This window comes from Lithobates pipiens, unplaced genomic scaffold (genome assembly GCF_037356315.1).
Source record: "Lithobates pipiens isolate NorthernLeopardFrog02 unplaced genomic scaffold, aLitPip1_a1.2 Scaffold_16, whole genome shotgun sequence".
Lineage (NCBI taxonomy): Eukaryota > Metazoa > Chordata > Amphibia > Anura > Ranidae > Lithobates > Lithobates pipiens.
This window is the reverse complement of record NW_027507748.1, coordinates 554,401,374-554,427,486: the sequence shown is the minus strand read 5'-3', so window position 1 is coordinate 554,427,486 and position 26,113 is coordinate 554,401,374. Positions and strand designations below refer to the sequence as shown.

The window sequence follows — 26,113 nt, the reverse complement described above, 5'->3', positions numbered from 1 at the left end:
GTGACCAATAAACTGTACAACTCAGTTGAACAACAAACTGAAATCTTTTAGGTGGACGGAAGTAAAAATTAAAAGCTAAAATAATATGGTTGCATGAGTGTGCACATCCTTAAACTAATACTTTGTTGAAGCACCTTTTGATTTTATTACAGCGCTCAGTCTTTTTGGGTATGAGTCTATCACCATGGCACATCTTGACTTGGAAATATTTGCCCACTCTTCTTTGCAAAAACACTCCAAATCTGTTAGATTGCGGGGGCATCTTCTGTGCACAGCCCTCTTCAGATCACCCCACAGATTTTTAATGGGATTCAGGTCTGGGCTCTGGCTGGGCCATTCCAAAACGTTAATCTTCTTCTGGTGAAGCCATTCCTTTGTTGATTTGGATGTATGCTTTTGGTTGTTTGTCATGCTGAAAGATGAAGTTCCTCTTTGTGTTCAGCTTTCTAGCAGAAGCCTGAAGGTTTTATGCCAATATTGACTGGTATTTGGAACTGTTCATAATTCCCTCTACCTTGACTAAGGCCCCTGTTCCAGCTGAAGAAAAACAGCCCCAAAGCATGATGCTGTCACCACCATGCTTCCCTGTGGGCATGGTGTTCTTTTTGGGATGGGCAGTGTTGTTTTTTCGCCAAATATATCGTTTGGAATTATGGTCAAAAAGTTCAACCTTGGTTTCATCAGACTATAACACATTTTCCTACATGCTTTTGTGAGACTTCAGATGTGTTTTTGCAAAATTTAGCTTGGCTTGGATGTTTTTTCTTTGGTAAGAAAGGGCTTCCGTCTTGCCACTTACCCCATAGCCCAGACATATGAAGAATACAGGGAATTGTTGTCACATGTACCACACAGCCAGTACTTGCCAGGTATTCCTGTAGCTCCTTTAATATTGCTGTAGGCCTCTTGGCAGCCTCCCTGACCAGTTTTCTTCTCGTCTTTTCATCAATTTTGGAGGAACATCCAGTGTTGTGCCATATTTTCTCTGATTGATGATGACTGTCTTCACTGTATTCCATGGCATATCTAATGCCTTTGAAATTCTTTTGTACCCTTCTCCTGACCGATACCTTTTAATTATGAGATCCCTCTGATGCTTTGGAAGCTCTCTACGGACCATGGCTTTTGCTGTAGGATGCGACTAAGAAAATGTTAGGAAAAACCTACTAGAACAGTTGAACTTTAGATAGGGTTAATTAAAGGCACTTTCAATGATGGCAGGTGTGTACTGACTCCTATTTAACATGAGTTTGAATTTGATTGCTTAATTCTGAACACAGCTACATCCCCAGTTATAAGAGGGTGTGCACACTTATGCAACCACATTATTTTATTTTATTTTATTTTTACTCCTCCCCCCTAAAAGATTTCAGTTTGTTTTTCAACTGAGTTGTACAGTTTATAGGTCACACTAAAGGTGGAAAAAATTCTGAAATGATTTATCTTTGTCTCATTTTTTTTAATTCACAGAAACTTGACATTTTATCAGGGGTGTGTAGACTTTTTATATCCACTGTATCTCCATTAGAACAACTGGGAGCCTACCTCAGACATATCCTTTTAAAGTAACTTTTTTGTGCCTACAGTAACCTACAAGGACCTTGCCCCCCACCACCACCACCACACAAACATGACACCTTATGTTTGTGTAGTCTTCCACACCTGCAGGGCCCTCTGAATGCCCTCCTGTGGTCCCAAATACCATAAGTCTACCCCAAAAGCATTTAAATGAATATTGTCACTACGCAAATAATGCCAGGTGTCCACCTCTAGCTCCTGATGCCGAACAAACAAACCACCATTCCTCATCAAAAATCTAGAAACCTCCTTATTCACTTTTATACAGGCTTTGTTCAAGGCCTCCACTGACCTAGCCAAACACCACAAGTATGAGACACCAATTCTGACCACACGAAGACCGTCCCGGGTAGGCCACACGGAGACAAATAAAGTCAAATTTGATATCCTGTACTAGGTCACGTGTAGCTCTAATCCCCAAATTTATTATCCCCAGCATGAACAAAAAAATGTGTGTTTAATTATTATTTTTCTTAAAGCGAGCAAGCTGCTGACAGGCTTTGAACACGCTTCAAGTAGTGTTAAAACCTGCTAACAGTTTGTTAAAAGTGACAGCACTTCCATTAAGCGCTAGATTCTGTTAAGATTTAGATTCAACATTGCCAAACTTGAGTTGAATGGTGTGTTAGAAGATTTAGCAAAGAAAGCAGTCCGGGAGATTTACTAAAACTGGCGCACTCAGAATCTGGTGCAGCTGTACATGGTAGCCAATCAGCTTCTAACTTCAGCTTTTTCAATTATGCTTTGACCATAAAACTAAGGCCGCGTACACACGGGCGGACTGTCTGCCGAAACTAAGTTCGTCAAACAGTCCGCTCAAACTTTTGAATGAACGAACTTGCCCACACACGGCACTTTTTGAGCGGACTAAGTTCGTCGTACTAAGTCCGCAACTTTTGAAATGAACGGACTCGCCCACACACGAGGAGGACAGTCCGCTCATTTAGAGCGCGTGTCAAGGTAGGCGGGGCCCGTGACGGAGACGTCGCGGGCTCCGCCGCCTGGAATGGACTTAAAGGGGAACCCCAACGCCGAAAAAAATCGGCGTGGGGGTTCCCCCAAAGTCCACAACAGACCCTTGTCCGAGCACGCTACCCGGCCGGCCAGGAAAGGGGGGCGAGCGAGCGCGCCCCCCCTCCTGAGCCGTACCAGGCCGCGTGCCCTCAACATGGGGGGTGCCTTGGGGAAGGGGGGGCCGCGCGGCCCCCCCACCCCAAAGCACCTTGTCCCCATGTTGATGAGGACAAGGGCCTCTTCCCGACAACCCTGGCCGTTGGTTGTTGGGGTCTGCGGGCGGGGGGCTTATCGGAATCCGGGAGCCCCCTTTAATAAGGGGGCCCCCGGATACCGGCCCCCCACCCTATGTGAATGAGTATGGGGTACAATGTACCCCTACCCATTCACCTGTAAAATAAAAGTACCCAAAAAAAAACACAACACACGAGATAAAATATTTTATTGCACAGCTCCGGGGTCTTCCGTCTTCGGGGGTCTTCTCGCCGGACTCCTCCGCTATCTTCTTGTAGCTCTTTTGCTAGCGGAGGAGTCCGGCTTTCTTCCTCCCCGCCGCCGGCCTCTTCTCCCGACTTCGGGGGTCTTGTCCCCCTCTTCGGTTCTTCTGCCGGGCCACCGAGCCTTCTTATAGCTCTTTTGCAGGCGGTGGCCCGATCTTCTGTCGCCGTCGCCTTCCGTTCTTCTTCTTCTTCTTCTTCTTCTTCTTCTTCTTCTTCACTTATATAGTGACAATGGGGCGGTTTCACATGGTATATGTCACATGGGTTGGTCACATGGTGACCCCGCCCCCTTACGATGTCATAGTCCCCATGTGACATCAACCCATGTGACCAACCCATGTGACATATACCATGTGACACCGCCCCATTGTCACTATATAAGTGGCCGCGCAGCGCGGCTCTGGGAAGAAGAAGAAGACAGAAGACAGAAGACAGAAGACCGGGCCACCGCCTGCAAAAGAGCTATAAGAAGGCGCGGTGGCCCGGCAGAAGAACCGAAGAGGGGGACAAGACCCCCGAAGTCGGGAGAAGAGGCCGGCGGCGGGGAGGAAGAAAGCCGGACTCCTCCGCTAGCAAAAGAGCTACAAGAAGATAGCGGAGGAGTCCGGCGAGAAGACCCCCGAAGACGGAAGACCCCCGTAGCTGTGCAATAAAATATTTTATCTCGTGTGTTGTGTTTTTTTGGGGTACTTTTATTTTACAGGTGAATGGGTAGGGGTACATTGTACCCCATACTCATTCACATAGGGTGGGGGGCCGGTATCCGGGGGCCCCCTTATTAAAGGGGGCTCCCGGATTCCGATAAGCCCACCGCCCGCAGACCCCGACAACCAATGGCCAGGGTTGTCGGGAAGAGGCCCTTGTCCTCATCAACATGGGGCCAAGGTGCTTTGGGGTGGAGGGGCCGCGTGGCCCCCCCTTCCCCAAGGCACCCCCCATGTTGAGGGCACGCGGCCTGGTACGGCTCAGGAGGGGGGGCGCGCTCGCTCGCCCCCCTTTCTTGGCCGGCCGGGTAGCGTGCTCGGACAAGGGTCTGTTGTGGACTTTGGGGGGGACCCCCACGCTGATTTTTTTTCGGCGTTGGAGTTCCCCTTTAAGTCCATACCAGGCGGCGGAGCCCGCGACGTCTCCTTCGCGGGCCCCGCCTACCTGGAGACGCGCTCGAAATGAGCGGACTTTTCTCCGGGCGGGAACAGTCCGCTCATTTCGAAAGTACAGCGGACTGGCCCACACACGGGCGGACTGTCCGCTGAAACCAAGTTTCAGCGAACAGTTTTACGGAAATTCCGTAAGACTTTGTTCGTCAAACAGTCCGCTGAAACTGTCCGCTGAAGCCCACACACGAGCGGACTGTCCGCTGAAACACTGTTCAGCGGACAAAGTTGGGCGAACAGTCCGCCTGTGTGTACGCGGCCTAAGCTGATTGGTTTCTATACAGAGCTGCACCATGCAGCTTTAGTAAATAACCCCCATTGACAGCTTCTTGAGCCTATGGACCACTTCATATGCCAGTTCAGCAGAGACCAGGTAAAATTCGAACCATGTATGGGCAGGCTGAATGTACCCAAGTTGATCAACTTGGGTACAACCAACCTGTCTTATTTTACATGCTATTATTGCTAATGGCTATTATAGCCACTAGCGGATCATTGTGTTATGGCATCCTCCCGGTGGAAGGACACAATAGCTCCATAGTGCTTGCAGGAAAGTAAATTGTCCATCTATGGCTAGTTTAAAACTTGCCTGCCAATTTGGAGTGCTAAAACTGTATATACTGTATGATTGGAAATCACACCTATTGGGAATAAGTGTAGCTATTCAATAAGCAGGTAGCTGCAATATATGAGAGGAAATAGCCTAGTTATACAACACATTTTTTAAAGTGAACCCTACTTATAGTTTTTATTGCCATTATGTCTGCATTGGAAAGATATCTCTCAATTCCTTTTCTAATGACATTGTTGTCACCTGTACATGAATTGTGTAAAAATCTCCTGAATTGGGCCACTGACTGTTTTAAAAAAGACAGTGGCTAAATGCCCTTTTTAAAGCATAGTAGCACTGCAAAAATATGTTTTTAAGTAGAAACCCAGTAATCAAGTAAATTAGCAGCTGCTTAGATTTTAAATGCTTTGTAAGAATAATCATGGCTGCTGACACACTGCAAATTGCTCATGTAAAGGAAAAGACCAGGGATTTCTTGCAGTAACTGTGCAATATTGAACGTTAAGGATATAGGGGGTTGCAGGTTGGAAAATGAAAGCAGACTAGTTGCCCTTTACCTATACTTTTAGAAGCTTTGTATTTTACAAGGTACTAACCAACATACAGTATTCATAATTTCTAAATATGTCATGCCAGTAACCAAATTCTCTCAACAGGTTAAGCAATAGAAATATTACTGTTACTGCTACCAGCATGTGGCTACAACTACTGGTGGTGTTGGGGCTGCTGCTCCTGTACAGATGGTACAGACAAAGTCAAATTCTGGAGAATCTAACAGACAAATATGTATTTATCACTGGATGTGACTCTGGATTCGGGAACCTGCTGGCTAAGCAACTGGACAAACGTGGAATATTGGTTCTGGCTGCCTGCCTGACGGAGACTGGGGCCGCAAATCTGAAGAAAGAGTCCTCTAGCAGACTACAGACAGTAATATTGGATGTGTCAGATAGCCAGAGTGTAAATTCTGCTGGGCAGTGGGTATCTCAAATTGTTGGAGACAGAGGTAAGACCACTTGGTTTGTCTGTTATGTAAATTTATGTAAAACAGTTGTCTGTAAGCAAGAGGCTCGGCCTATATAATTATGAAGTTTGTTACAGGTATTGCAAGCAGCATCAGAGTCAGCATTGGGTAGGAGAAACTTGGCCACAGTCTTTCTAGACCAACTACAATGCACTAAGAATTGCATATCTTTTAGCTGCAAGAAACTAAGATAAACTTGTTCTATACTAATGTGAACTGGGGCTACATATCTCAATTATACAGGAAAACCAAAGAGAATATATCAAACCCCCTGAGAGTGAAAATATTTATAACCAATACAAATGTGGCCCTGGTAAATAGGTAAATAAGAGAACCAGATCCTTCTCTTATATGGAACATTGGGTTTGATAATAAAGTTGGCAGTGCCTCCATCCAGGACAGGGCCTCTGTGAACAGAGGGAATTACCTTCTTGAGATATTAACCTGTTATCTAAACAAGGTAATTGGGAGCAGAGGAACTACTGTAACCAGCATATAGTATTAATTATAAGCATGTAGATGCACAAAGTATATAAATAATACAAATTTTATATAAGAAAATATTAATAATACAAACATCCAACATACAAACAGGTATTATCAGCAAATGGCCCAATAGGAGTCCTAGTGGAATTGTGCGAATATACCCAGGTATATATAGTTATTATTAGAGATAACTCCAGATGATTGTTGCAGCAAAGTCCAGTTGCAGGGGTCCTTAAAGATGTTCACAATGTGGCACGCATCTCTGTTTTGGAGACCTGAATACAAGATCAGCAGTGAAGGGGAGACCTTCCAGTTATTGTCCAACCAGCCTGGAATGCAGCTTCTTATATACAGAAATTGGTGTACCGCTGGAATTCAGTTAACCTATCTACTCTGCATTTTAGTCCCTCTCTATTAGTTTCTAATCTGAGATGCAACAAGAACTTGAACCACCAGAAGTGGTCATCAGATGCCTAACCTGGCTCTAGCCTATTCTTATTATTGAACCCTAGGCTACAACTAGTTAAAGAAACAGAGACCAGAAGAGAAAGGGTTAACTAAAATAACACCTACTGATATATTGGAAGGGGGTGACTACATATATAGAGCAGGGACATGCAGTCAGGGGAGGCAGGTGAGGCAGAGTAAAAATAAATTGAGCTTTGACGGTCGTAGCACGGCGACATGAGGTCACAGAGCCCCACTGCTAAATTTGGGGCTCCTACAACCCATGGTTTCGGAGATACGGGGCTCTTTGCACGGCCTGTCAGAAGCTACATACAGAGCAGCCAGTTTAAATGCAAGCTGGCACACTCTGTTTACAACAGACTGAGAGGATGAGCTCACAGTGCCTCTTCTCCCTTCTTGTCAGAGGCACTGAGCTCAATGGACAGCTTGGAGTCTTGGACCAATGGTAAAGTACCATTATCCCCAGCTGTCCAATAAAAATGCTGCAGTGGAGGCACGCCTCTCTGTCATAGAAGGGGTATGTGTCTAAAAGACAAATGCTTCCTTACAGCCCAATCCTCTTAACAACAAGGAAATACATAGGTTTATGGGTATAAGATTTAACCACAATCCCATGTTTTTCTCACACAGTTAAGAGGGAGACTGAGAATCTGCTACTGTGAAAAAGGTACTGTTATAATCAGGCTAAATCATATATTATTATGCTATAACATAATAATTTATTATTTATCTATTTACTGTGAAATTACTGGTTTGAAGTTATAACTTCAAACTTCAATAATTTGTCCAATAAGCCACCTACTTGAGTACAATTTTTAAAAATACAGTCAATTAGCCAGTTCTGACACTTCTCTCCTACATGTATTAATCATCTTTTTTTTTGCTAAAAAATTACTCAGAACCCCCAAACATTATATATATATATATATATATATATATATATATATATATATATATATATATATATATATATATATATATATATATATATATATATATATATATATATATATATATATATATATTGTTTTAGCAGACACCATAGGGGGGAATAAAATGGGTGTCGTTGCAACTTTTTATCCACTTTCAGACCGGACCATTTTGCTGGTAAATTACCAGAGGTCTTTTTACAATTTGGCACTGCGCTGCTTTAACTGGTAATTGCGCGGTCATGCAATGTTGTACCCAAACAAAATTTGCGTCCTTTTCTTCCCACAAATAGAGCTTTCTTTGATTGCCTCTGCGATTTTTATTTTTTGCGATATAAACGTAAAAAGACCGCAAATTTTGAAAAAAAATGATATTTTCTACTTTTTGTTATTAGAAAAATCCAATAAACTCAATTTTAGTCATACATTTAGGCCAAAATGTATTCAGCCACATGTCTTTGGTAAAAAAAAAAGTCAATAATTGTATATTTATTGGTTTGCGCAAAAGTTGTCACATCTACAAACTAAGGTACGTTTTCTGGAATTTACGCAGCTTTTAGTTTACGACTGCCTATCTCATTTCTTGAGGTGCTAAAATGGCAGGGCAGTACAAACCCCCCCCAAATGACCCCATTTTGGAAAGTAGACCCCCTAAGGAAATTGATAAGTGGCATGTTGAGCCCATTGAATATTTTTTTTTTTTTTACACAAAGTTGTCACTAAATGATATATTGCTCACACATGCTATGGGTATATGTGAAATGACACCCCAAAATAAATTCTGCTGCTTCTCCTGAGTACGGGGATACCACATATGTGGGACTTTTTGGGAGCCTAGCCGCGTACGGGGCCCCGAAAACCAAGCACCGCCTTCAGGCTTTCTAAGGGCGTTACAGTTTTGAAGGCCATAAAATGCCAAGATGGCACAAACCCCCCCCCCCCCAAATGACCCCATTTTGGAAAGTAGACACCCCTAAATTTAGGGGTACACTAGTGAGACTAGGTAATAAATGGCGGGTGCCCTGAAACTATAAAAAAATAACTAACCAACCAGCGTCACCTGTAACAGTTATATGGTGATCACTGGTGAAAGGGTTAACTAGGGGGCAATCAGGGGGCTTTATGCGGTGGTATATGGGGGTCCCTGGCGCTATAAAAAGCTGCGGCGAACCTAAATACCTACCTGCCTAACTAGCGTCACCTGTGACACTAATACAGCGATCAGAAAAACGATCGCTTATTAGGCTGGGTTCACACTGGAGCGATGCGGGAACGCCACGAATCCGCGGCGGGTTCCCGCATCGCATGCCTCCCGGTGGCAGTTCACACTGCCCTATGCGAACTGCTGGGAGTGTCAGTGAAATGTTAATGACACCCCCAGATCAGTTCGCATATCGCAGTGCGATCTGCAAACTTGGATCGCATGGTGTGAACACCCATGCGATCCGATTCTGCTGCGGACCAAAAAAAGGGTCCCGTGCGAGTTTGCGGCGGGTGCGGCGGGTGCGACGCGAATTCAGCCATACTATCTGTATGGCTGAACTCGAATCGCACAGAGATCGGATGTGATTTGCACTGCAGTGCGGTGCGAATCACATCCGTTCTCAAACCGCTGCAATGTGAACCCAGCCTTAGTGTCACTGGCGACGGGGGGTGATCACGGGGTTAAACCTTTATTGGGGGGGTTAGGGGGGTACCTTAGAACTAAAGGGGGCTAACCCTAACTGCCCTAACAGTTATTACAGTCACAAATGACACTCGCCGGGTGATCAGGGGGTTAAACCTTTATTAGGTAATAAATGGCGGGTGCCCTGAAACTATAAAAAAAATAATTAACCAACCAGCGTCACCTGTAACAGTTATATGGTGATCACTGGTGAAAGGGTTAACTAGGGGGCAATCAGGGGGCTTTATGCGGTAGTATATGGGGGTCCCTGGCGCTATAAAAAGCTGCGGCGAACCTAAATACCTACCTGCCTAACTAGCGTCACCTGTGACACTAATACAGCGATCAGAAAAATGATCGCTTATTAGGCTGGGTTCACACTGGAGCGATGCGGGAACGCCACGAATCCGCAGCGGGTTCCCGCATCGCATGCCTCCCGGCGGCAGTTCACACTGCCCTATGCGAACTGCTGGGAGTGTCAGTGAAATGTTAATGACACCCCCAGATCAGTTCGCATATCGCAGTGCGATCTGCAAACTCGGATCGCATGGTGTGAACACCCATGCGATCCGATTCTGCTGCGGGCCAAAAAAAGGGTCCCGTGCAAATTTGCGGCGGGTGCGATGCGAATTCAGCCATACTATCTGTATGGCTGAACTCGAATCGCACAGAGATTGGATGTGATTTGCACTGCAGTGCGGTGCGAATCACATTCGTTCTCATAAACCGCTACAATGTGAACCCAGCCTTAGTGACACTGGCGACGGGGGGTGATCACGGGGTTAAACCTTTATTGGGGGGGTTAGGGGGGTACATTAGAACTAAAGGGGGCTAACCCTAACTGCCCTAACAGTTATTACAGTCACAAATGACACCAATGCAAAAAAAAAAAATGACATTGGTGTCACTGTGACTGGGGGGCAGGGGTAATTGGGGGGGTGATCGGGGGGGTGTGAGTGTGCCTGGCATGTTCTACTGTGTAGTGTCGTGTTGGTGCAACTCACCGATCCTCTCTCCTCGGTGTCGGAACGAAAAATACCTACACGGAGGAGAGATTACATCACTTCCTCTCCTGTGTTTACATTACAGGAGAGGAAGTGATGTCACGGAGCATTTTCATTCGTCAGGAGCGATCGCGAGGGGGTGGTCATGAATGAATGGCCGCCCCCTCGTCCGGGATCGCTCCCGAACGAATACCGACCGCCGCAGGCACCGGGCGGGGGCCCGATCGGGCCCCCGACCCGCGGGAAGGCAGGGACATACATGTACGCCCTTATGCCTGCCCGTGCCATTCTGTCGACGTACATCGTCGTGCGGCGGTCGGGAAGTGGTTATGTTACACGGTATTTGCGCAGCAATTTATCAGCATGAATATAAAAAAACTGATCTAATGATTGTGGCATATGTAACCTGTGTATATCTGGCTCTTATACTAGCCAGTGCCTCACCAGCCACTGACCTCACCACACGTCCCTGATGTACAGTAGCTCAGGCCTAGCTATCTGGCACTGTGCATGTGAGGAAATAACAATAGACCTGTCTGTTACTAGGATTCACATTAACAAATTATGGGAAGTTACAGTTAAACAGCCAGATCACAAGAACAATTGCCTAATAGTCTTTGCTTGTCTGGGAAAAAATACTATGTTGCAGTAATGCAACTCCTGTATGTGGACATGTAGTATGTTCTCTAGCCCCTCCTCCTTCTGGGGTTTCTTACCCAGCCTCCCAGGGGGACAGGAAGTGCTAATACATAATTGTATAGAACACTGTAATATTAGCAGCTAACAACTGATGACAGCAGATCCCTACACTATCTCTCCATACTGCAAGACTGAGAAAAACAAAAACATTCACATTACAAGCATAGCCCTACTAGCCTGGTATTGTTGCCTGTCTCTGTAGCTACAGAAGTGTAATTAACCCTATTATACATAGTTACATAGTTGGTGAGGTTGAAAAATGACCATCAAGTCCAACCTATGTGTGTGATTATATGTCAGTATTACATTGTATATCCCTGTATGTTGTGGTAGTTCAGGTGCTTATCTAATAGTTTTTTACCGCCTGTGTAAAGGAATTCCACATTCTTGCAGCTCTTACAGTAAAGAATCCTCTACGTAGCTAAAGTTTAAACCTCTTTTCTTCTAATTTTAATGAGTGGCCTAAATCTTGTATATAGTCCCTTATCATCCCCTCCAAGAGCTTGCATACTGTTGATGTTAAGCTAACTGGTCTGTAATTCCCAGGGGTGAATTTTAGGCCCTTTTTAAATATTGGTGCTACATTGGCTTTTCTCTAATCAGCTGGTACCATTCCAGTCAGTAGACTCTCAGTAAAAATTAGGAACAATGGTCTGGCTATTACTTGACTGAGTTCCCTAAGTACCCTCGGGTGCAAGCCATCTGGTCCTGGCGATTTATTAATGTTAAGTTTCCCAAGTCTAATTTTAATTCTGTCGTCTATTAACCATGGAGGCACTTCCTGTGATGTGTCATGAGGATAAACACTGCAATACCTTTGCCATCTCCCTATCCTTTGTAACTAGATGTCCTTCTTCATTCTTTATGGGGCCAATATGGTCTGTCCTCCCTTTTTTACCGTTTAAATACTTAAAGAATTCCTTGGGATTTTTGTTGCTTTTGTCTGCTATGTTTCTTTCGTGTTCTATCTTAGCCGCCCTAATTGCACCCTTACATTTCTTGTTGCATTCTTTATAAAGTCTGAATGCTGATGATGATCCCTCAACCTTGTATTTTTTTTAAGGCCTTCTCCTTTGCTTTTATATGCATTTTTACATTGGGGTTAAGCCATCCAGGACTTTTGTTAGCTCTTTTAAATTTATTACCCAATGGGATGCATTAGCTAATACCCTTATTTAATATGCTCTTAAAGCAAATCTATCTCTCCTCCATGTTCTTTGTTCCTAAGATTTTATCTCAATTTATGCCTTCTAGCAAGGTTTGTAGTTTAGGGACGTTGGCTCTTTTGAAATTCAGTGTCATTGTATTCCCCTCATGTTTCCTATTTGTTTGATTTATATTGAAGCCAATTGACTTGTGATCGCTGTTTCCTAAATTACCCTGTATTTCCACATCCGAGATCAGGTCTGCATTGTTGGTAATCAGTAGATTCAGTAACGCTTTATTTCTAGATGGTGCATCTATCATCTGAACCATGAAATTGTCCTGCAAGACATTTAGGAACTGGCGAGCCTTAGACAAATGCGTGATTCCTTTCACCCAGTCTATGTCTGGATAATTAAAATCCCCCATTATGATAACACTTTGCATCCTTGCTGCTAATCCAAATTGTGATAAGAGATCTGTCTCCCCCTCCTCCCTCAGGTTAGGGGGCCTATAGCATACTACCAGTATTATTTTCCCCTTAGTTTTATCCCTTTGGAGCTCTAGCCATAGGAATTACACCTCCTCCCTAGCTCCCTTAGTGATGTCATCTCTCAAAGTCACTTGTACATTATTCTTGATATATAGGCATACCCCTCCCCCTTTTTTACTCTCTCTACCCCTAGGATAAAGGGTATACCCTTGAATGGTTGCCAGACAATCATAAGAGCTGTTGAACCAGGTCTCTGAAATTTCCCCAAAATCCAAATCCTCCTCATACAACAGTATCTCTAGTTCACCCATCTTGTCCGCCAGGCTCCTGGCATTGGTGAACATGCCACGTAGTTTAGACCGGTCGCATACTATCCTCTTATTGGGTGTTACGAGATACCTACCACTATTGCCCCCAGTACTACCCCCTGGAATATATTCATTGCTGACTATCTCTACCTCTGGACCCTCCCTCCCATTGCCTGGTTTAAAAACCCCTCTAACTTTTCGGTCTCAGCTGATCTGCACCCTCCTCATTTAGGTGCAGTCCGTCCCTTCTATCAGTATGATTAAAATTGCATTGATTACTGTAAAAATTTCACTGACAGTGAAGGGGTTCACACAGGGAGCAGTGAAGGGGTTAATGTGTGTCCTAGTATGTCTTCTAACTGAAGGGGGGATGGGACTGTGCTGGGAAACACTGTATGAACAGACAATCTGTCAGTTCACTCCTCAGAGAACCGGAATCTGTGTGTTAATTGAGAAATATCATAAAGACATGAAGAATACATTAACATATATACATATGAGCCACCACTGTACATTCAGTAAACTCTGATACTCTTGCACCCGATTCGTTTCGGAGTAAAAATATACCTCCTTCTTCAGGGGCGTGTATTAGAACAACAGAAAGTTTCTATTCAAAGATATAAATAATATATAATGAGATATATTGAAAGAACATTATTCTAAAATACAATAATATAATTTTACATATAATGTTCTTACATATTAGGGTGACATTCTATGATGTTTTAGTTAAAAACAACAGATGATCTCGAATAGGTGTACTGAGCAATTTCACAGTTTCAATAGCTCTTAATGATGTAGTTAATTAGATGTTTGAGCCAAATTGAGCCGCAGAGTAAATAGTTAGTAAGAAATGCCCCAAACCTTCTCACGACCCCCCGTGAGGGCAAAACAGATACACCCTTCTCTTGCGCCATCAGGATGATAATCATGGATTCGAGTCGGTTATTACCAGGCATCCCAATCAATTTGTTGATTATAAAACTCAACGCACACAAGATCAGGTAGAGTCCCCATTGGAATTTAACAGAGTGGAGCAAGCACGTTTTTTTCCCATGGACAACTTCAGACCCAAAATGGGACACGAAGAAAGAGAGGCATCAGAGGGGGGAGGAGGATCAGGTCCAAAGACATCAGTGGAGTTTTTAATTTGAGCTAGGCTCAACTCTCTTCAGGTGAACAGAGAGTTCCCCCCGGAGACTTAATAAATTCGAAAATTGTATAGATATCCATAAATGTATCTGTAAAATTAACATTAAAAGATATCTTTTATCTAATCCGGTGGTCAATCATAGGCAGGTAAGTATTAACACTGCACCTCAGATTGTAACCACCAATAGTGTATCTGGTGTTAATCCTTCGGCTAGTTTTTCTCAAAATGTGGAGGGTGGAAGAAGGGTGGCTACCATCCGTCATACGGAACTTCGGAATGCCTCACTGTTCAACCCTCCAGGTTTTGTTGCCCCTTCTGTTCAGATCTTTAAAGAGATGGTCGTTAAGGACCTTGTGTCCCTTAAAATACCAAAATTTGGGAGTCAGAATGACTTCCAAGTAGGTTTAAAACAGATCTGCACACGCAGTTATATTGTTATACACCCCGCAGATAAGGGGGGTGGGGTGGTTATCTTAAATAAAAGTGACTACTTGCAAGAAATGAACAGACTTTTGTCTGATAGGAAGACTTACACCCCTCTGGCTTCAAATCCTACAGTTAAATATGAGAACTTGTGTCTATAGTGGATAACAGATTTCAGCTTGAGATTATAATAAAAAAGAAAAAGTACCCTCTGCACCTAGAATTCCGCTTATGTATTACCTTCCTAAAATCCACAAGAGTCTATCCAAACTTCTTGGCTGCCCTATAATTAGTGGTATAGACTCAGTTACAGCCAGAATTGGGAAGTATGTAGATGATTTTCTACAGCCTTTGGTTTTTGCCACTCCCTCACATCTGAAAGATACTACCCAAGTTATCAAATTGATGGCAGATTGTATATGGAATGAAGGGTGTATTCTGGCAACAGCTGATATTACTTCCCTATACACTATAATTTCAGATCAGGATGGCCTAGATGCGGTTAAGTTGTATTTGGAAACTGACCATACTCTGACCACTATTCAGAAAGATTTCATTATTAATCTTTTGGTTTTTGCCACAAGCCATAACTATTTTTGGTTTGGGGGCAACTTCTTTTTGCAAACTTGTGACATTGCCATGGGTGCCAAGTTCACCCCTATGGCCCTATGGGAACATGAAGTAATTGATATAGTCCCCCCTGTCGAGTTACATCTTTGGAAAAGGTACATTGATGATGTACTTGTGATTTGGGAAGGGGATCTACCTTCTCTAGAAGCCTTTTCTGCCAAATTGAATTCCAACACTTTGGGTATTGTTTTACAGCATGAGGTGAGTGAATCGCAGATTACATTTAGATCTCAACATATTTGTTAGAGATGGACATTTGGTTACTACCACGTTCTTTAAAGAAACGGACCACAATGCGTTCATTCCGCTTAACAGTTGCCATCATCCAACATGGCTGCAAGCTGTCCCTAAGGGTCAATTTCAGAGGTTACGTCGTAATTGTAGCTCTCTATCCAATTATCAGCAATAAGCTCTTGTTTTGAAAACTAGGTTTATTGATAAAGGTTATGGTGAGCGTGAATTGGATGATATTATCCAAAGAGTTGCTGATATGGATAGAGAAGGTATGTTCAATCGCCCGAGGAGAGTTAACCAACAAGTTGATAATAAATTTGTTTTTTCTATGATTACCAGATATTCCAATCAGCATTTTTCAGTTACAAAGATTTTTTAACAAATATTGGAATATATTGAGAAATGATAAGGTTTTGGGCCCGGTTATCCCTGACCGACCAATTATCATTTATAAAGGAACCCCCTCCTTACGCTATATGATTGCTCATAATGTTATTGATCCTCCTAAAACGGTTTAATTTTTTCAAACAGTCAATGTTTTTTTCCCCTGCAGGAAATGTATCATTTGCCAGATTAATTTGGTTAGAGGTATGTCGCGTACACACGATCGAATTGTCCGGCGTACTTAGTCCGCCGAAATGCATTTCACCGGACAAACCGATCGTATGTGGGCTTTAGCGGACTTTCTCAGCATAAAGTCTGGCGGACTTAAAGTATTTTTGGAGTCCAATCTTTCCGCCGGACTTGGGTTTCAGCAGACAATACGTTCGTGAGCATGCTAGTCCGGCGGACTAAGAATGACGCATGCTCAGAAGCAAGTACGAAAAGGAAGCTATTGACTACTGGCTATTGAACTTCCTTTTTCTAGTCCCGTCGTACGTGCTGTACATCATCGCGCTAGCAAACGCTGGACTTTCTGTGTGTCCATGTGTGGCCAAGTCCGTTCGGTAGAAAGTCCGCCGGACTATCCGTCGGATTGTTTGCCGGACTAAGTACGCCGGACAATTTGATCGTGTGTATGCGGCATTAGAAAATGTGAAACATTTAATTCTACCCAAACCAACAAGGTTTACAACATTGAATAGTTTATTACATGCTCTACGGAGTGTGTGGTATATTTGATTCAGTGTCCGTGCTCCAAACAGTACATTGGGCGTACTAAACGAGCTCTACATGTACGTTTGGAAGAGCATGTAGGTAACATTTGGAGAGGCTAATATAATCTTTCTAGACATTATGCTAAACATCATGATAAACAAATTAAAGGTACTTTATTTCTTCCGTTTGATAAAATTCATCCACATTGGAGGGGTACTAATAAGGTTAGGGCGATCTCTAGACTCAAAACAAAATTGATTTTCGACTTGAAATCTTATGTACCATTCGTATTAAATGTTGATTGGGATATTAATTGTTTTCTTAACAATGCCTAGAGTGTTTTTTTTTTTAACAAAGTAATTTTCATATTATTATTATTCAATTAATCTATCGTTTTAGGTATTAATTTGTATGGTTTTATGCAAATTTGTATACTTTTATGCTAATGTATTATGGTTGATCCCAATATGACTCTCATGCTGCGTTGTCTGATGTGTTTTTGTCATTAATGTAGTTGTTTTACATTTCACCTAAGCAATAGTTGGTGCTGTGACAATGCTTTTTATCTCTGTACCTGTCCCACTCGTTTTGGCTTACTATGAATATCGATGGTGCAGCTTGCGCCGTTTTTTTTTTTTTTTTTTTATTATTTCCCTTTTTGCCCTAAGTTAAAATGGCACCTTCGCATTATATAAGATGTCTTGTGATGACTCAGAAGCCTCAGCCAATCCCCAGACAACGTCCGCTTGTGACGAAACGCCGCGTAGGGAGGTGCTCTGACGTCATCACGTTTGCCTCATTGGAGGTATAGCTCTGTGGAGGACAGCAAGCAGGGAGAGTGTTATGGGACACCAATGATTTTATATTGCGCTATATTGCAACTTTCTTGCAAGTGCGATCTATTTATTTTTATTAAATTCTTTATTTAAATACTACACAATTGGAGCTTTTATCATTTATATTCCCTGAATAGTACTGATCCAGGATCAGCTGTACTGAGGCATTCCCTGGGCTTGCTGAGACCATTCTATTGGTCTTTGGAGTCAGTAAGGAGAATATTTGCTCACTTCCTGGGTGTTTTTCCACTTGGCAAAGGGATTTCATACTCACTGATCTTCGTCACTTGTATCTATGGACTGATTTTCACTATACTTTCACTTTTTGGGACTTTGCCTTAGTTTTTACTTTTAGCATTTTTTCACCAGATATTTTTAGTCACTTTAAATAATAATTTTTTTTGAGGTTTATTATATATGCTTAATTCTAGTGTGCAAATCTATTATATTTAAGCAGAGTTTGTGCTATTAATCCAGCATATTTCTTGATATATTATTATTTATGTAAATGTTTCTTCTCACTATTGTTTTATCACTTAGCGCTGCACTTATTTTTTATTTGACAACTATTCCATCGTCTGTTGTTTTTAACTAAAACATCATAGAATGTCACCCTAATACGTAAGTGCATTATATGTAAAATTATAATACTGTATTTTCGAATAATGTTCTTTCAATATATCTCATTATATATTATTTATATCTTTGAATAGAAACTTTCTCTTGTTCTAATACACAGCCCATAGAAGGAGGTATATTTTTTACTCCGAAACGCGTCGGTTGCAAGAGTACCAGAGTTTATTGTATGTACAGTGGTGGCTCATATGTATGTATGTTAATGTATTCTTCATGTTTTTATGATATTTCACAATTAATAAGCTACTGTTTTTTATACCTCATTACACTTTTCTATTTGATACGTGCCTTAAAAGTCATTGCAGTTTTAACCTTTTCTAAATTTTTTATTTTACTTGGGGAACAATGCTTAAGGCAATTGTAGATGTATTAGTGTACTAATGCAGAAGCAAGAATTCTCTGATAGAGTACAGTGTTGGCCAGATTTACAAAGGAAAAAGATTTGAGGATACTTATTTCAGATGAATGCAAAATGAGCAACTAGTGTAGTCTGACAATGGGAAAACCAAATACAATTTTGGGGCTCATGGCTAGAGTAATTACCAGTAGAAAAAAGGAGGTCTTGATTCCCATACATAGATCTTTAGTTAGACCTCACTTAGACTACTGTGCACAATTCAGTAAATGAAAATGTAAATTTACTGTGGCACCCTGATGTTTGGGTAGGGTTACTATCAAATTTATTTTCCAAGTGATAGTTGTCTTGACTAATTGATAGGAGATCAATTGATTTCACCCTAATTCTGGAATTACTGCACTTCTCTCTTCTGTCACTAGATGGCTGGGTATCTGGTGGCATTAGATAAGACAAGGGCATTGCAAGGACAGATTAGGAATGAATGGGGTGTCTTAGCCAATGGGCAGGGGTTTCCTTGGTTCCCTTGGCTTGCTGGGAGAGCCTATTTATTTGGGTAGAGTCAGGTGATCGTGGTTCTGTGATTCCTGGATGGCTGTCTGGGTGGACGTGTGTTGTAATGCCTCGGGCTGCTAGGCCATAAGCCTTGGGCCTATCCCAGGGACATCTGGCTGCTAGGCTGTCATAGGGCAGCATAGGGTTGGGACTGCAGCGGGCATAGAAGGATGTCAGCTGTCCCTAAACCTGGAGGTCATCATTAGGCCTCAGGGGCCCCGGGACTTGGCTGCATTACTATTGCTCTTATGTAGTATTTATCGCAAACACCAAAACCACTTGCCGACCAGCCGCCGTCATTATACTGCGGCAGATTGGCACAATCCCACAAACCGCCATAGCCGTACGTCGATCCCTTTAAGCGGGATAGCAGGCGCCCACTGCACAGTGGGGGGTGTCGCTGCTCGATGACTGCTGGCCACAAGCAATTGCGGGCACAATAGGAAGAACAGGGACGTGTGTGTCTAAACACATACATCCCAGTTCTGTGAGGAGAGGAGAGAGAGATCGTGAGTTCCTACGAGCTGGGTACCACGATCTCTCATCTCCTATAGTCAGTCCCATCCCCCACCACAGTTAGGGAACACAGTTAACCCCTTGATTGTTCCCTAGTGTTAGCCCCTTCCCTGTTAGTGACATTTATACAGTAATCAGTGCATTTTTATTAAAAAAACGTGTCAAAAGTGTCCAATGTGTCTACCATAATGTCGCAGTCTCGATTAAGAATCGCAGATCGCCACCATTACTAGTAAAAAAAATAAAAAAAAATAAAAATGCCATAAATCTATCTCCTATTTTGCCCTCGTCTTGTCTAATGACACCAGATACCCAGCCATCTAGTGACAGAGGAGAGAAGTGCAACAATTCCAGAATTGGGGTGAAATCAATTGACCTCCTATCAGTTGGCCAAAGCAACTATCACTTGGCAGATAAATTTAATGGCCACCCTGCCTGAACATCAGGGTGCTACATAAACAATCCAAGCATGCAGCTCGGCAGACCAGGAAAGGGGAGGATGAGTAAACGCCCCCCCCCCCAAACCATACCGGGCCACATGCCCTCAACATGCTGACATCTTCAAGTGAGTCCGTCCCTTACCTATTTAAGAAATGCCAGACGGAGGAGTAGACAGTCTGTTATTCTATTCTATTTGTTTATATTATATTCTAGTCTATTCTATTCTTTTATTTTCTCATTTTATTTTGTTCTGTTTTACTCTAGTATATTCTATTATTTTATTTTCTGTTATCTTTTCTATTCTATTATTTTTTTCTATTCTATTTTATTCTCTTTGGAAACCTGAAAAACTATTCAAAATTTGAAAACTTTTAAAATATGAATTTGGAAACTATTTGAAAATTAATAGAATTTTCCAATTTCTGAACTGTCCGAATTTTTTTGTTATTTCGGATTCATTTAAATTCAGTACTATTTTAATTTGGAAATTCGGATATAATAGTACCAAATTTAAATGAATCCGAAATAACAAAAAATAAATTCAGACCGTTTGGAAATTCGGAAATTCTAATAATTTTCGAATTCGAAAAGTTTTTTCGAATTTTGAATACTTTTCCAATTTCCAAAAAGAATAAAATAGAATAGAAAATAAAGGAATAGAATAGAAAAAAATTGAATAGAAAAGAATATAGCATAAAATAAAAGAATAGAATATAATAGAGTAAAACAGAACAAAATAGAAAAAAATAAGAATAGACTAGAATATAATAGAAGCAAATAGAATAGAATAACATATAAAGAATATAACAATCTTCTGAAATTCTAATTTCAAATAGAATACATTTCAATTTGAATACACAAGAAAATAATTCAATAGAAAAGTATAGAATAGAAAAAAAAAGAATAGAATACAATAGACTAAATTAAAATTCACCCGAATTTCAATTCGGACTGAAACGGACTGCACATGTCGATTATTCTGTGCTAGGCTGTGAGGGGGTGATGAAGCCCTCAGTAGGAGGCAGCTCCCTGGCACAAAGCACAGAAGTTGTGTAGTCTGCGTGTGGGCAACAGGGGATGCAATGTCTGAGGGGAGGTGGGACCAGGTGGGCGACCATGAAACATACTTTCTGGGCGAGCCTCCCAGGGATTGGCTGAGGTCAGGTAAAGATTCATAGCCCAGTGGTTAACTGTTGTAATCTCCTTCTGGAAACTTCTTCCAGCAACAGGCAGGAACAATCAAGCAAGAAGACCTGACCAGATCTAGAAGAAAATAGCCTTCCAGTGGAGACAGTGATTTGAATATGGACACACAGGTTAATGGGGCAGGGGGACAAACAAAAACATTAAAAAAAAGACTCAATGGACTCTGATCTTTTTTTGCTGTCACTCTTCTATGTTTTGTTGGCACCATTTTTATTCTTATGAGAATATATACTTGCCAATTCATAAATGACTGTTACTGCCATTACCTATAATTATTATTATTTTTTTCTTACTGTCCTTTATCTTGTCCAAAATATTTTTCCAGGACTCTGGGGACTGGTGAATAATGCTGGCATTAGTGGTCCAGTTGCTCCAATTGGTTGGCTGAAAAATGATGACTTTTTAAAACCTCTGAAAGTGAATTTACTCGGAATGATTGATGTAACTCTTACATTACTACCCCTTATCAGAAGAGCCAGTGGACGAATTGTTAATGTTTCCAGCATCCTTGGCAGGGTGGCACTCGTTCCAGGTGGTTACACACTATCTAAATTTGGCGTGGAGGCATTCTCTGACACCCTAAGGTAATTAGACATCCCATGTGATACACAAACATTGCAAAATTCACTAAGTTATGGAGCAAAAAAATTGTATTTCTGTGGAATTGCACCAGGAAAGACAAACCCGACATCATAAACAGGTATGAAAAACAACAATTGTCACAAGTGTAGCAGTACCCCCGTAGGAGCTGTTGAGTGTTGTGGTCCATCTGTCACTCTGCTCAGACAGACACACGATTTCCAGCATCCATAGACATGAAACAGTCCTTGCACTTGTTTTTGTATTGTTATTGAGAGGAAATAAACTTGGATAGGAATGGGGAAAAGTTATGAGCTATCCAGATAATCAAGGTCAATGTTGGGACTTTTATATACATAACAGTATATATGCTCTTCTTCTCCTCCTGCACATCACTTCCTTTCAGATCATCACTCCTCTCTCCTCCTGCACATTGGTTTCTTTCACTTTCCAGACTAGCTAACACTGATTTGGTAGACCTGACATGGGCTCAGCCAGGCCTAAAGCAGATGCCCTTTACAGGCAGGGACCACAGGCCCCTATGGTGTAGCAAAAAAGATTCCCAGTGCTAGCTGTCCCTGTGGCTTCTGCTCTCAGTACCATCCTGTCTGCATCTGCCTTGCTCCACAGCCCGTGACACCACCATCCTCCAGATTGGCTCTGCACCCAACCCAGACTGCAGATCTCAGTCCTCTCAGGCATGCCTCCCAGTCCTCCCAACGATGTGAACACTCACCAGCCCCCTTGGCTGCCTCTGTGGAACTTCTGTAGACTTGCCCGGCAGTGTTCTCCTGCTGTCCTCTTATGCTCCTCCTGTGCCTCCTGTCCAGGACACCTGGGTTGTAGGATGGTCCCGTCTACACCCAAGCCCACTCCCAAAGTCACCCCCCCAGACTGGGGAGCTCCCTCAAAGGCCCAGACAGCTTACCACTCCATCTCCATCTTCCACCCAATACAACTACTCCCCCAGCTGGGCTGACCCCTGCCAATCCAGACTGGGGATTGGTCAGGCCTCCTTAGAACACCCCAGGTGGCTCCACCTCTCCTCTATCCTCTCCTTCCAGAAAGCCCTAGAAGATTCTGGAAAGAAGTAGGAGGTCCTGGTGACATCCCCTGTGAGTCATGCAGCACTGCTCTAGGTCACTCCCAACTCAGATCACAAAACTCACCCAGGTTTGGCTCCCAGCCAAGCCTTAAAATGTACCTACTGTACACTAATCTTATAGCACACTAGAGGGTGCTGCACTCACACCCACCCCCCAACATCCAGCTAGACCCTTAGCTGGGAAAATTTACAAAAATTAGCTCCTTGGCCCATCCCATAAACTACACAATAGGATGGGGAAAAGGGAATAAACTGAGACAGGGCTATTTACTAGTTGTGCGCATCTTCACTGGCTTCATGATTCGATTTGATTACAAATATCCTGTCCACGATTTGATTCGATTCCACGATGCATCGTGATGCATCACGATTACTGCGCACGTTTTCATCCAAAAAATTCAAGCAGTCAGAAGAGCTCCATCTTTTTAATGTTAACTGTTCTTAAAAAAAAAGACAACACTCCCTGCATGTAGCAAAGTGTAAACACATCAGACAACTTAAAGAAGAGCTCCAGACTGCCCCCAAATGACTACAGGAGAGGGTCAGAGACGGCAGACCTACTACAGGAGATGGGTCAGAGATGGGTCAAGAGAGGGTCAGAGACTGTGGACATGATACAAGAGAAGGTCAGAGACTGCAGACATGGAGGGGGTTATGACCTGCTGACAGAAACAAATGTGGAAAAAAACACAGTATCAAGGCAAAATAGTTGTCGTTGGGAATCCCTAATGGGTGGGACTCCAGGACTCCTTAGAAAAGCTGAAACAAAGATCAAACCTCACCCTCAGTGTCCTTCAACAGGAAAGGTCCATCTATTGGGTGCAATATACTGAGTATATTGAGTGCTACACAAGATTTAACAGAAACCCCAATAAGAGGTCCAATCAGGATGTCCAAATCATTGGGTGGAGGGGGGATTGTGGTATTGAGCCGTTTATCAGGGGTTGGGCTTGGCCCCTTCGTTTCAGCAAAGGGAATAATTAAGGTGTCAGCATACCAAGACATTTTGGACAATTTCTGGCTCCCAACTCTGTGGGAACAATTCGGGGATGGTCCCTTACTGATCCAACATGACTGCACATCAGTTCACAAAGCAAGCTCAATAAAGACATGGATGAGAGAGTTTGGGGTGGAGGAACTTGACTAGATAGAGCCCCTTTGGGATGAATTTGAGCGGAGACTGCGAGCCAGGCCTTCTTGTCGTCCCAATACTTTTGACAACACAGTATATTTCCAATAGATATTTTGAATTGTTATTCGACCCAGTGTTCAGTAGATGTGAGTAGATGTGAGTCATTTGCTATGTGTGGTACAGCGTAACAATGAGTATATCCACCTGTGTGTGTGTGTGTGGTCCTCATAATGGTTCCTTTAAACCTGAAATAATCATTGTTCTAAAAACTGATTTTGTTTCTGAGCAGTGGCAGATGCTCTCGATCAATTTTTCTCCAGGGAACTAGCTATCAACCAAGTAAAATTTTCTTTCGATGGAAGATCAAAGATCATGGGGTCGAGAGTGGTGAAGAGATTGTGAAATAGAAGTCATCTGTGTTAGGATTGTTGCCTCATCCATTTAGAAGACATTTGAATGTGGCTAAAATTAAAGTGGTATTAGGGTCGTTGTCCTGCTGGAAGGTGAATCTGCGCCCCAGTCTCAAGTCTTTTGCAGACTCTAACAGGTTTTCTTCTAAGATTGCCCTGTATTTGGCTCTATCCCTCTTCCCATCAATTCTGACCAGCTTTCCTGTCTCTGCTAAAAAAAGCATCCTGACGACATGATGTTGCCACCACCATGTTTCACAGTGGGGATGGTGCGTTTAAGGTGATGTAAGGAAGAAACGGTAATTACTGCGCTATAATACAGTGAAAGGAAATAATAAAATTACATCCAGCAGCTACATATGAATGTGACAAAAATTCATGTGATAAAGGAAGAAGGAAAATGTAGCGCTAAAAATGTGAAATAAATCAGTAGTGAAATAAGGAAAAAAGTCCACTAAAAGTCCATCTAGATGGGTAATGGGCCACCAAAACTTGGAGATCAATCCTGCACGGGGGGAGCCAGCAGTTCACTATACTTTGAGGAGTAATGGAATCCAAACAAATAGATATGTTTAGACACTCTTACCAGAGTTGGTAGACCTGTATGTCAGCAACACCAGATCTTACAGGCATGGAACGAAAACCACTTGGAAAGCAGGCTGTATATGGTCCTTCACCGTCATCGATCATCTGGGAGGTCCAGTAGGCCAAAACACAGGTACCAGGGAGGTCCAAATATGTATTTCTCAGAAAGATCAATGCATGCGTGGAGCAAGTATCATGTAAAAACATAAAGACAAGCTCCCAATGGTGTAGATCCGAGAATAAATGTTGGCATTTTTATTTGCAAAAAAGTGCCAGCAAATAAACAAGATTATAACAACAAAACTTAAAAAATAAATAAAAAAATTGTGATTACATTATTTTAAAAAGCAATATGGGAAGCATAAGAAGCGGCCCTACGTGTTTCCTCCAAGTTGGACTTCAACTGGGGCATCAAACAGCTCCCCCATATTGCTCAGCTTTATATACACATACCCTGGCTGTATACACCAATGACATCACTTCCTGAATGGTCAATGAGCATAGTGGCCAATGAGAGAGGGGCAGCCATGCATTCACCTATGTCCTGCCCAGACATTGGCCGCCACAATATGTTTAGAAACAATGGATGTCCACGGAAGACAACAGTGGTGGATGATCGCAGGATCCTCTCTGATAAAGAAAAACCCATTCACAACATCCAGACAAGTGAAGGACACTCTCCAGGAGGTGGGCATATCATTGTCAAAGTCTACAATCGCGAGAAGACTTCACAAGAGAAAATACAGAGAGTTCACCACAAGGTGCAAACCATTCATAAGCCTGAAGAATAGAAAAGCCAGATTAGACTTTGCCAATAAACATCTAAAAAAGCCAGACCGGTTCTGGAAAAGCATTCTTTGGATGGATGAAATTAAGATTAATCTATACCAGAATGACAGGAAGAAAAAAGTGTGGAGAAGGCTTGGAACAGCTCATGATCCAAAGCACACAACGTCATCTGTAAAACCTGGTGGAGGTAGTGTGAGTGGCACTGGTTCATTGGTGTTTATTGATTATGTGACAGAAGACAGAAGCAGCCAGATGAATTCTGCAGTGTTTAGAGATATACTGTCAGCCCAGATTCAGCCAAACGCAGCAAAGTTGATTGCACGGCGCTTGACAGTACAAATGGACAATGATCCAAAACACACTGCAAAAGCAACCCAGGAGCATTTGAAACAA

The 26,113-nt window shown here is 42.5% G+C and overlaps 1 protein-coding gene across 3 annotated transcripts in view; it reads left to right on the top strand.

The window, feature by feature from the left end:
- LOC143983621 (17-beta-hydroxysteroid dehydrogenase type 6-like) overlaps positions 1-26,113 on the top strand; it is an 83,755-nt gene that overhangs the window by 32,228 nt on the left and 25,414 nt on the right. For all 3 annotated transcript variants that reach the window (XM_077483542.1, XM_077483541.1, XM_077483543.1), the window contains exons 2-3: positions 5,474-5,823; positions 21,446-21,704. In XM_077483542.1, coding sequence (XP_077339668.1) covers positions 5,511-5,823; positions 21,446-21,704 — 572 coding nt within the window. In that variant the 5' untranslated portion in view covers positions 5,474-5,510. The remainder of the gene's footprint in view (positions 1-5,473; positions 5,824-21,445; positions 21,705-26,113) is intronic.